A 13,204-nucleotide genomic window follows, 5' to 3' on the forward strand; every position below is an offset into this window, starting at 1 on the left:
CAACTTACCTGGCTAGTTATTTTGCTGGCATTCAAGGCATGCTCTAACTGCAACAGGTTTGGAAAGGCAGATGCTGGCTCATGAAGGCTTTCTAGGTCTTTTTTGTATTTCACCTGCAAGGTGAAGAATACCCATTTGGTTAGAAACAAACAAACCAGAGCATGGGACAGAAATGCATGCTTTCATTTTCACTGCAGGGGAAAAAAGTTATTCTTTTCCACGTTTGCCTGCCATGTTTTCTATCTGCCATTAGGTGGCACTCATTTACTACGGTCTGACAAAAAGAGGGCCACAATGCATATTCTATTATAGGGGGAAGTTTAACCCTTTGAAAAGAGACCTTTCCAAATATAGATTCTAATAAGAAAATAATATGCCCACCAAGCAACTTCCACACAAAAACGCAACAATAAAAAGAGTGCCAAAAACAGCCCTACTTACGTCACTTGCCAAGATAGAGGCAAGTTGTGCTTGCTTGAAAGAAGCACTTTCAAGAGGATTGTAGCAGTAATTCTTCATATCCTTATTAAACTGTTCTTTGTATTTTGCCTGAGAAACAAACAAATCACATAGGTTGCAATAGTGCATAAGTGCAGATTTCAGAATAGCTTAGCATTGGCATTTTCTATTCATAGCTTATCGCAAACCATCAGTTATATAATTACAGGCCAGTTCAATAAACACAGAGGGTATGGTACAGGGTCATAGGCTTATCCAGGTTTCTGGAGCATCTTCGCCTGATCCCTGCTTCATAAAAGGAAGCGAAGCTGGAACTAGATGATGCAGCAGATAGAAGGCTGCCACGAAAAACAGGAACCCTCCATCTCTCCTCAGTAATACCTGCTGATACAACATCCATACCGTTACGTCATGGTGCTGTAAGCTTCTCTGCTCCTACCAGCAGCAGCACTGAAGTGCAACAACTTCACAGTGTCACAGACCTTTTATCACTTAATCTTTCCAACGAAAACATAATGTACCATAATACCACTGTATTCTGCTCTTACCACTGTATTCTGCTCTGGTCAGACCTCACCTGGAGTACTCTGTCCAGTTCTGGGCACCACAGTTCAAGAAGGATACTGACAAGCTGGAACGTGTTCAGAAGAGGGCAACCAAAATGGTCAAAGGCCTGGAAACGATGCCTTATGAGGAACGGCTTAGGGAGCTAGGTATGTTTATCCTGGAGAAGAGAAGGTTAAGGGGGGAAATGATAGCCTTGTTCAAATATATAAAAGGATGTCATATAGAGGAGGGAGAAAGATTGTTTTCTGCTGCTCCAGAGAAGCGGACACGGAGCAATGGATTCAAACTACAAGAAAGAAGATTCCACCTAAACATTAGGAAGAACTTCCTGACAGTAAGAGCTGTTCGGCAGTGGAATTTGCTACCAATGAGTGTGGTGGAGTCTCCTTCTTTGGAGGTCTTTAAGCAGAGGCTTGGACTGGATGGCCCTTGTGGTCTCTTCCAACTCTATGATTCTAGGATTCTAATGTAAGGTTGCTATTGTCAATGGCAGATCTACCTAGTCCCAGCCTTGGAAAAAGAGGACAAGTGAAAACAACACATGACGATGGTAAACTTTCAAACTCAAAATAAAAACAGCAAGAGCAAGATATGATGTGGTTTATAGAGTAGAATAAAAATTTTGGTTGCAGAGCACAGGAGAAAGGTGAATCAGCCTGGTGTTAAATGTAGTCAAAAGCTTGTTTCTAATGGAAGACATCTATACCACACTCTCAGGTGCATGTCAGGCTTTTTTTTAAAAAAACCACAACTTTTGAAGAGCAGAAATGCCAGGAGCTTCCTAAGCTGCGCATTTCATTGCCAAACTACTTTAGAGAACTGGGGAGGTTTTTCCCCCCTCAATTTTAATTATAAAGGCTAACTTTATAAGCTATTTGGATGGGAAGCAAAGGCACGTGTCTCAAAAGAAGTATGTCTTTCCTTTACAAAAATCCTGATCATTTACTGCATTGTCTTCCTTTCTTAAGAGCATAGAAAGGAAATCGGACGCTGCCTTATTCTGAGTCAGACCACTGGTCCAACAGTGTCAACAGCTGTTGGCAGCTGTTCTGCAGAGCTTCAGGTGGGGTATTTCCTAGCTCTACCTCACATGCCAAAGATTGAACACAGGGCCTTTTGCGTGCAAAGTATATACTCTATCTCTGAGCTACAGTCCTTTCCAAAAGAGTGTCTCACAATAATCGTTTTATTTGAGTATCAAGATGCTTATTTAATGTGATGATTATACGTGAAGCATGTTTTCTTTTAAGGGACCGAGATTAATTTAAGACAACATATATCATATATATAATTAAGACATGGCTCAGAAAGAAGCAGGAAGAAAACAAAAACAACCGTGATGAATGCTAAGACAAACAAATTTCTTGCTAAACTTGCACAAATCCCATACACAGCTGGGGAAAGTGTATCTTTTAAAGCTATAAGGCAGCTTTCCTAAGCCGCAAGCACTTTCAATAAGTATTAGGTTTCATAAGTGAACAATAGCACCTGCTGTTCTATTTACCACCCCAAAAGGGTTTTTTAAAAAAATAAAGGCCAGGCACTAGGCATTGCACATTTGAAAGTTATCCTTGTAAATGAAACAGGTTTTTAAACACGATAAAACATTTTCTTATCCCTGTAACAAACAATATATTTATACTAAGAAGCTGAAAACAACCAAAGGGTTTCCAGGATATCAAATAAAGTAGAGCATAAATATGTCTGGAATTTTGTCTGGAAGCATCATTTCTCACAAGTACCAGCTGAGAATATAACCTGAGAGAGGATAATAAATAACATGGTCTCTGAGGCATAAAAGCAAGAGCTGGCCCCACCTACATAACCAAAACAAGCAAATGATTGCCAGGGAAGATTGCACAGGGTTTAAAAAAAGTGCCCCAGGATCCATCGTAATGTCACGACAGCTGCTGCAGCACAACACTACTTGGGGTCCTGCAATAGATGCTTCTCAGTGTAGCTGTTCCTGCATGAAATGTCCTGGGCCAAATGTGGCAAAAATTCCCTGCATTTTCTACAGTAATACAATACCTTAGCACGTGATCCAAGCTCTTATAATTACCCCTCAAATAATTAATACCACACTGATTGAGTGTAAGATATAAATTACTATTTTAAAGGATTATTAACAAAGAGCAAATTATTTAATAAGATAATGGGATTATTCACGCAAAACCTTATTACTGGGGCTCTAAAAAGAAAGAGGAAATATATAACCTTGCTGCTTTCGACCAGCATGTATGATTAAAGTAAATGATATTTTAATTATATGATTTAGCTTACAGGTATCATAAAGCAGATCTTAATTTTTTCCCACACATGGCCTAATTAACTCCTTTTTTTTTAGTAGCAGATGTACCAGGGCAATAGATTTTGGGTATAATATTGAATACGACACGTGGTTAAAACTGTGGAATGAAAATTTAAAATTTACAGCTTGTGTGGCATTAAAAGAAAATGTAATAAAATGATGTATAGATGGTATTTGACACCAGTAAAACTGGCTAAAATGTACAGGATGAATAATAGAATGTGTTGGAAATACAAAGAGAAGGATGGAGATTTTTGTGTGGCGATACCCCGAACCCTCCCCGGAGTAAATGAAGACACAGGAGACATTGCATAAGGTTAATGGGCGTTAAAAGGCCACAACTTTATTGATTACGGATGTAGAGAGGTATTGGCTTAGGCATTGGATCTAACCGACTATATCCGACTCCAGCCCGCTCTGCTGGCAGTCTGTGAAGGGTTAACCACCATTGGGTGAGCCCTGCGATGCACATCAACTAGGAACTCACCCCGGGGCCACCACTAGAGGCGTGCCTTAGGCCCTCACCTACCACGGCTTCGGATAGGCGAAAACCACCAGGCCAGAGCCAATTTGCCAAGTGGGAAAATTCCTACCAGGCCCCTCAACGGCGACCAACTGAGGTCCATAGTAATATTGGAAGGAGAGACCTGCCTAGTGGGAGGGTGGGCGGGAAAACGCAGCAGCTGGGGGTCCTGCAAGAGAAAAGAGGCAGACTCATTGCCGCGCACTTGCTTAAATCAGCGAGCCACGCCCCCTGGTGCGTCCTGATTGGATGCGCCAAGGGAGCACCGCGGCCGGGAGCCGGTCAATGGGCTGGGGGGGGGAATGGCAACCATTCCCCCACCACGTGTAGGCTTCGTGGTGCCCACAATCTCCCCTCCTCCTACGGCGGAAGGGACTTTACCATATGTGGTGGACTTGTGATAAGGTAAAATCATTTTGGGAATTGATCTACAATGAACTTAAAAAGATGTTCAAATATACTTTCCCCAAAAAAGCAGAAGCATTTTTGTTGGGGTTGATGGGGGAAGAAATTGCGAAAGTAGACCAAAGACTATTTTTGTATGCCACAGTTGTGGCAAGAACTTTATTAGCCCCAAAGTGGAAATTATAGGAAACACCAACGATTGCGGAGTGGCAGACAAAAATGATGGACTATGCAGAATTGGCAAAACTGACTTGCAGAGTCAGGAACCAGGAGGACAAAATTCCAGAGAGACTGGAGTAAATATCATTGTAAAAATTTGAAGACACTAGCAGGACTGAAATAATTCCTACGACGTGGACTTTACAGTTTTAAGTTATAAATGTGAGATATAGATTGGTAATAGAAAGCTTGTTGAAGGGGGGGGGAGTCTTAGGCTCGGCAGAGCATGGACAGATTGGATGGTGATGTAAATTGAAATTATTGTTTGATGAGAAAATCATAAAATGAATAAAAATTATATTAAAAAAATAATAAAGTAGCAGATGTACCGTAGCTATATTTTTACGTCCCAATCGTGTTCCCATAAACTGTTCTTTGGGTGGAAAATAGGACCAGTAAGGATGGCTTGTTCCCTTTTTGTGTGAAAAAGTAGTGGCTTAAAATCACCTATGCCTATAAACACTATTCTCTTCTTAATACACCAGTATGCCTTTACAGATCACTTGGCTCCTTTCGTCCCTAGAACACGAGGACTGCACAGATGCAGCGAGGGGGGGGGGGGGAAACTGCTGTTTTCCAGGGCTCTGTGACATTCATTTGCATCAATTGCAATCCTATCTTAGTCTTTAGTGACACCTTGACATCAAGCAGAATGACATAATGCATCTGTGTCTTATGGCTCCACCGAGTTCATGTGGTTTGCTCTCTGAATGGGCTGAAATTATTTTTTTATTTTTATAAAACAGGCTTTTGTGTGGCAAAAGAAAATCTCCGCTTTCAAAAGACTTTGAAACAAAAATCAAACACCACCGTCCAGCCCCAATGACTATATATTTGGCCAGTGACATCAAAATGTATTAATCCTACCACCAAACTAACTGTGACCGACGGCAAATTTCCTCATCCACTTGTGGACTTTCGGCTATAGATCTCTCAAAATATTTAATGTATACCAATCACAGCAATTCTATGGGAAAGAGTTGTGGAAACCTTATCTTGACGTTTTCATGCAATTATAGATAGTTTGCAATTAGAAAAGTGAAGCATTTGATTGCACTCCTGGGAATCAGATATCTCAATTGAGTCATTGTCTGAAAGCTAAGAAAATCTTACTTGGCTTAAATATTTGGAAACCTCTTTTGCATGGTTGAAGTCTGGTCTTCCGAGGACAGTTGGTTCCTTACTCATTTCTCGCCTTCCTTTCGCATATTCAGCCTTCAAGTAATAAAAAGAAAAGTATGTGCACGCCAGGCATAATTTTATTTTGAGAGTTCCCCCCACCCTTTCAGTTTTGTCAGGGGAAATGTAAGTCTCAAAAGAAACAGTATAGCAAGTATCTTTGGTGACCTTTGTTGACACCACTTTTGCTAACACTCTAATCAGCAATTCCCAGGCTTCTCCTGATTCAACAAATGTAGCATTTATTTTATTTGAGAAACAATATGCTGCATTTTTTTAAAAAAAAAATCCTCCAGTTTGATCAAGGGTTCAGCTTAAACATAAGAAATGCTGATTCCCGGATATTTTCGGGGATTTGCAATTTCCAGCAAAGCTGAACTGAAAATGCAGGTGGCCGCCTTCTTAAAAAATATATAATAGGTCAGATTCCACTCTAAATTACAGAAATACAATCCTATTAAAGTCAATAAAGACTGCAATGAGTAAAATATAGTGGAAGTCTGCATACCAGGGGTGGGGAGGGGAGGTTGCATGAAATTCTATAGGAGAGTGAACCCACCAACAGGTGTGCAGGTCAAGGAAGCATGGAAGGGGGAAAGGTCAGAGACTGATAGACAGGATACCTTATATGCTAGAACTGCAGACAGAGAATCTATCCTTTAAACCTTCTGATGCAACTTTGGTACTTCAAGAATGAAAACCAGGTGGATATTTGAGGCTGCATGGTGGCATTCTTTAATTGGCCAATCCAAAATTTTGGAAGAAAGGAACTGGGGGTGGGATGAATGCTAGAAAAATTGAGGCAGCAGGTTAAGGGTTTTTAGAAAGCTTGGCTGCTGATAATAGTGAGTGCTAGATGGGATTTTTTTTCATGTTTATGCACCTAGGAACATAAGAAGATGGGGGAAAGGATCAATTACTGAAAATTGCCCCCTTTGGGGTACTTAGGTTATTGGTCTGAAGGCAATCTAGAATTTATCGTAACTTTGTATAACTTTAGTAGCTCTGTCCATAATAAAAATAAATTTTAAGTTATCAACATTTTCTATAAATTACAAAGAAATTTAATTTCATACATTGCTTATTATCTTTGTTAACTGGGTTGCCATCATTATGTCTCGTCGATTTGAAACATCAGTATATCTGTGAGTGTCCTGGAGATCTTTTTTATATGAAACCTGTAAAATAAAAGACTCATTAAATATATGATTTAGCAGGTCAGCTATAAATGTAGTAATGTTAACATATTAGCTGCCCTATATATTTAGCAAACACCACCTGATAGATTGCCAGGATAAAGGCAAAATAAAACCTAATAACAGCCTATATCATAAACAAAATGAGAAACTGAGTCCTATTTGAAAGACCAAAATGGAAATGCTAGTATATCAGCATGTATATTATGGAACGTGTATTATGAGGGGAAGTCTTTTATTTTTCATTTGTTTTCCCAAACATATCTAATTGATATCTGAAGATTATCTTTCCTTTCAGACAAAGCTGGTTGGGATTTACAGGTTGGGGCAAAATATTGTGCTGTAACAAAAGCTGATCAGGTTTGATCTAGTAACAGTGATTCAATCCTGTTAGTCACATCCAGACTAGATTACTATTACAAACTCTGCATGGAGTGGCCTTTAAAGGGATCTTCAGCTCTTCCAGAATGTACCCTACCAAATGTTGATGGAGGCAGGCTACAAGCTGAATACAGCTTCTCCCACTCACGATTCCTTTCCTAATATCTCTTCCTTATCTGAAAAACAAATTACTGTATTTTGCCTTCAAATTCTAAACTTTCATGCCAACAAGAACATTGGAAGTACCATATTACTGGATGTATTTTTTATTAATAAAAAAACCAAATCACAATTTTATAACAAATAGTCTTCCCAAATTAACATGAATTTTCAGCTTCTGTCCATATTGCTTTAACAGCTTTGTTCTTTTATATATGTGTGAAATTGTTTTTACATGTTCTTAATTGTATTGTTTTAATCACTGATATGTTTGCCACCCAGGGCTCCTTTAGGAGGAAGGGTGGAACATACATTAAATAAGTAGATAGACAAACAGATTTTTTAAAAAAATCTGACTGCTTCTGTATGTTAGTCGCTTGATGATGTTCAACATTTTTAATTTAATACATTACTTTTTACCAAAAAAAGGTCTAAGTGATACTGCTAAAATAATTTCCTAGTATTCTTTGTAAAAAATTAACTCATCTTATTCACTACTGTCATGCAAAACATTGAAAACATTTTTTAAATGAATAAAACCAGAAGTGCATCCAGGTTCTTGCAATTCAGAGCATTACATAGATTTAGCTAATTATATGCTGTTCACCCTAATGACCACATGAGGTGAAGTGAATACCGTAAAGGCAGCAGGAACAGGTTTCTGAAAAGGACCCCATCATCCATGTAAATTGCAAATTAAAGCCCAGCATATGCGCTCAAAACAGCAGCAAGGACTGAACTGTCAGCTCAGACACAGCGAAAAATGCACAGAATCTTGTGGCGAATGCTGCAGCAATTTTGTACCTTATTGTTCCCAAGTGACAGTCACATAGTAAATGAAATAAGGAAGTGTGGTTAATTTCACAGTGAGGAGACAGTAGAGAAATCAGACAGTTATTTCACCAATCAAGTTTGATGTAAGGTCTAGCGCAATACTTTTCCTCTCATAAATTATTACTCTTCTGGCACCCAGTCAAAGATATATTTATGTTGGAGTGAGACAGAGACATCAAACATTTTGCAAATGTCTGCAATACTGTATATAGTTTGTATGTTGCCATACCCCATTGATATTACTAATGTTATGTAGCAGCAGAACATAGGCTGCAGAAGGCTACGCATTTCCCAGTCTGTGAATTATCACGACTAGGCCCCTGCCAAGACAAATATGCTGTTCACAAACGCTGCAGCTTACTGTGAAACTTGCTATTCCTTCTCACGATTTTGCACAAGGTGCCTGTGCACCTGGTGTGGAGGCAGGTGTCAGGAAACTAAACATGTGCCTCTGTCAGGAGTATGGGCAGGAGTCAGGCTCTGGGGCCTGTAGTGCTTTGCAGGACTGGGGCCTGCCTCAGCTTGTGCTGGAGAAGCAAGGAGTGGCCACACAGGTGAAGACCTCAGCTTGTGCTGGAGAGGCAAGGAGTAGTCTCTCAGGTGAGGCCACTTGTTATCTCACTGCACCTGGTGGCAGGAGCTGGGAGGGATAAAAGCCCAGCATTTCCCTTCAGCTCTTGGCCACAGCAACACTATCCTTGCCTGGTTGCATCTGGCCTCTTGATCCTTGCTCCTTGGACCCTTGCCTTGCCGATGCCTTGATACTTGCTCCGTGGACCCTTGCCTTGCGGACGTCTTGATCCTTGCTCCGTGGACCCTTGCCTTGCCGATGCCTTGATCCTTGCTCCGTGGACCCTTGCCTTGCCGATGCCTTGATCCTTGCTCCGTGGACCCTTGCCTTGCCGATGCCTTGATCCTTGCTCCGTGGACCCTTGCCTTGCCGACGTCTTGATCCTTGCTCCGTGGACCCTTGCCTTGCCAGCGCCTTGATCCTTGCTCCTTGGACCTTTGCTTTGCCTTCGCCTTGCTCCTCGACCCGTGGACCTTCGCCTTGCTTCTTGTTCCTTGAGCCTTCGCCTTGCTTCTTGTTCCTTGAGCCTTCGCCTTGCTTCTTGCCCCGTGGACCTTCGTCTCTGCCTTGCTCCTTGACCCTGCAACTGCATGCTGCTGGACCCTCAGCCCTGCACCTGTTCCTGCTTCTTCACCACCATCTTGCCTCTGGTCCTGACGCCCGCTGACCGGACCGTGACAGCCTCTTGCTAAGGCAACTAGGCCATGGCCAACGATCCCTGAAATTTCCATTTCCTGCCATCACTTGTCTCACAGTAAGGTCCTACAAGACAGGGAGCACAGAGCAGAAGCAGTCCTTCCTGTTAACACCCCTCCTGTATGAGGGCAATGCAGCTTCATTTGCCTTCAGTGGCACTGGCTACATCAGTGGTCCTCAACCCCCGGGCCACGGACCGGTAACGGTCCGTGGATCAATTGGTACCGGGCCGCCCAAGGAACATTAAATTCAATTAAATTAAAATTATTAAATCAAAACAATATAAATAAAATATAAATAATCAACGTCCCCCCCCTCGGCGGGCCACGAAACAATCAATGCCCCCCCTCAGCAGGCCACAGTAAAATTATCAAACGTTGACTGGTCCGCGGCGATAAAAAGGTTGGGGAGCACTGGGCTACATGGTCCAGTGGCATCACACTTAACTACATGGTCCCTGATTGGCTGCAATCACTTCTAAAAAAAATTAGAAGGGGAAATGGCACTGAAACAGCAGGAGATTCTTCATAGTCACATATAGCTGTGATGGACTCGGGGACCTAGTGAATAAGCAATTAATAGCTGCAAATAGTAAATAAATACATGGAAGGGTAAGACTAAGGTTTTCCATTTCTAGTTAAGGTTCCTGTAATATTTCACCAGTATGTTTAGGGAAGCTTTTAATGTTTAACAGACCATTGTATTTTAATATTTTATTGGAAGCTGCCCAGAGTGGCTGGGGAAACCCAGCCAGATGGGCGGGATAATAATAATAATAATAATATTATTATTATTATTATTATTATTATTATTATTATTATTAATATGCACAGCCCTGATCTTATTACTGAGTAAGCCTGTCTCCTATTTACCGTAGTCTATAAACTGGTGATGAATATATTGTTGCCATTCTGCTCTAGTAAATTTATTTCATTTATTTATTTCAAAAAATAAATAAATCAAGCAGCGCTTGATTGTAAAACAAAAAACAAAAAAAACCTCAAAGCTGTTTACAAAGAAGATGAAATCACTAAGAAAAATTAGTAAGGCATCTGAAAAGTTAAAACAACAATTGAGTAAAAACAGATTAAAACTCACATCAACTTTCTAAACATCTAAATAAAATGCAGCCAACATCACATCAGTTTCCATAGGCAGTATCAGTAACAATACTACCATGCACCCAAACTAGGTCGTTCCTACTCCTACTCCTTCCACATCCCTTCCCTTGTCCAATTTCACCTATCTGGAGATGCTCAACTGTGACAATGCAAGGTACATTGGCCACCCCTGTTCTAGGCATTGTGTGGCCATCCAGATGTTGCTAGAATGCATTCCTGATCATATGGCAAGGCAAAGTTCAACAACATCAGGAGGGCTACAGGTTCCACCCCCGTGCTTCTCACATTGCCTAAAGTCCCTAATAGTGGGACAATTGTTCTTCACTTCCATAATCTGAATGCCAGAATGACTTTGAAAATAATTTCAGGTGGAAACTAGACACATATTTTAAAAATGCTGTGAAAATGCTTTTTTAAAAAAGTTTTTTTAAAAAAATATATTGAATTTGCCATTAGCTCACCATCGCCATCTAGTGTCACATTTGTATAATGGACTTAAAACGTTATATTTGCAGCTGTATAGCTGAGTCTTTAGTGATGGTTTGCCATCTACTGATGAAACATAAGGGAAGCCCTTTTGAGGATATGAGGTTAGCTAATCAGATCTTTAGATCCTGCTAAAACATTAGCAACACAATCCTATGCATAACTATTTAGGAGTGAGATTCACTTAGCTCAATGGGATTTGCTCCTACGTGAGTATAAAATGACAGACTTAATATTCTATAACCAGAAAATTAATCACATATTGCAGAACAAGCTTTCAGGTAAACATAGCATACCAACTAAAATAATTTTGTAACTACCGGTATATTTATTGGGGGTCAGAAATGTAATTGCCATAATTTGGGGAATCGTTTTGCTTGCTATAGATGCTAAGATCATTAAAATGTCCATCCCCTAAGTTATAAGCCTGGGAAATTTGACAGTATTTATTTTCCTATTATACAACTTCAGCCGACTGTGAAGCTCAGTGTGAATTCTGTTCAAGGTGGCATGAAGTCATGACGCACTAGACGATTTCAAACTGGGAGTGCAATGATATTTTTAGAAGATGACAGTCTTCATCTGTAAAAGGAAATTTCCCATTTCACACACTTAAGTATATGTCTGAGCAAATAATCTTAACTTGTCCTAATCCTATTAATTGTAAACTCTATGTGTAAAGGTTGGAATTAATTAGAGCACTGTAGGTAAATAGGCATTCTGCTCCTATACTGACACATAACACTGCTGGTAGATAAGAAAGGTTTTGTCCTCCTATGTCTACAATAGGTTTAATATTTAAAACAAAGCTCATTAAAGCAAAAATAATAATTTACACTTAAATTCCAGGAGGGTGGATGCTTTTTTTTTTTTACATTCCAATGACAAACTTTCATATTCAGAGCTGAACATGCAGCCTCATGTGAATCACAAATACTGTAACTTTATTTTTACAAAACTAGAAATCCCAAATTTAAACATTAAGTCAACTCTTCAAGAGTAAGAAAATTAACCAAGTACGTAAAGGAACCAAGTAAATGGAAAACAATAGGTATAAATTGGTATACTTGTTTCCCATTGCATGACAAAGCTATGGAACTGGAGAAGCTATACAATTCTTTTTGCAAATAATCTGTTAATACTGATGCTTGTTGCATAGCTGAAAATATTCAGCGTACTTTCTGTTTTGTTAAGTGCAAAAGCAGATATCAGGATTGCCTTTTATTTTGTTCTGATTTTATATTGCCTCTATTTATCAGCTGCAAAAATAATCTTGGGGTTGAGTAAACATTCTTAAATTTGGAGATTTCTTTTGTGTAACAGAGCCCACTATGATCTAAAGAACCACACATTTTTTCTTAATGCTACATGGCAAACAACCAAAGCCACACTATTTCACAAGCCATTTCTGGTGTAGTATATAGGCGCAGTCTAAATGTTGGATGGAGTTCTAACATGTATTGAGAAGGTGATAATTTTGCTTTCACAATTTGGGGACCCCTTTCTACATCAGTCTTGCTTTTTCCCTCATAAGGTTGGTGCAGAATCATTTATTCCTATCTGAAAGGTAGTTCTGTGCTGCTGGTCAAAGATCATCGGTGGTCAAAGGAATGAAAGACAACTTAACGGAAGTAGGCAGCTCCCAGAATCCAGTTCGCTTTCCTGCCTTCATCAAAGGGGTTATGTTCATATCAAGCTCCCTTCTTTCCTCAGGCCTTTTTTTCCAACTTCTAATTCCTTCATAACTTTTACGCTCTCTTTTTCTGTTTTCCTTTCCCGGTGCCACCCTTTGTGTGCAGCCACTTGCAGTTTGTCCTGAGACATTGTTTTAGTTTTCTCCAGTCTTTCCCTTGTTGCCATGAAGCCCTGTGAACTGAATGTCACTCACAGTCTATCCATTCCTCTTACTCCCTGCGTCTTGCTAAAAGAACAAACACATTCACAAAAACCACCCACAACACACAAATAACCTGCTTGTGTCTACTCCATGGGTAGCCCAACTAAGGGCAGGATCCGGCCCAATCGCCTTCTAAATCCAGCCCGCGGACGGTCCAGGAATCAGCATGTTTTTACACGAGTAGAATGTGTGCTTTTATT

The 13,204-nt window shown here is 40.1% G+C and overlaps 1 protein-coding gene across 14 annotated transcripts in view; it reads right to left on the minus strand.

Annotated features, from left to right (window-relative positions):
- Positions 1 to 13,204, minus strand: part of NEBL (nebulette) — a 144,053-nt gene that overhangs the window by 35,050 nt on the left and 95,799 nt on the right. For 11 of the 14 annotated variants that reach the window (XM_060280808.1, XM_060280812.1, XM_060280809.1 and 8 more), the window contains 4 exons: positions 6,740 to 6,841; positions 5,598 to 5,699; positions 442 to 549; positions 9 to 113 (listed from right to left, as the gene is read on the minus strand). The exons of the other annotated variants lie outside the window; for them this stretch is intronic. In XM_060280808.1, coding sequence (XP_060136791.1) covers positions 9 to 113; positions 442 to 549; positions 5,598 to 5,699; positions 6,740 to 6,841 — 417 coding nt within the window. The remainder of the gene's footprint in view (positions 1 to 8; positions 114 to 441; positions 550 to 5,597; positions 5,700 to 6,739; positions 6,842 to 13,204) is intronic. 14 annotated transcript variants of the gene reach the window in all.

The sequence above is a fragment of the Zootoca vivipara genome, chromosome 12, assembly GCF_963506605.1.
Source record: "Zootoca vivipara chromosome 12, rZooViv1.1, whole genome shotgun sequence".
Classification (NCBI taxonomy): Eukaryota; Metazoa; Chordata; class Lepidosauria; order Squamata; family Lacertidae; genus Zootoca; species Zootoca vivipara.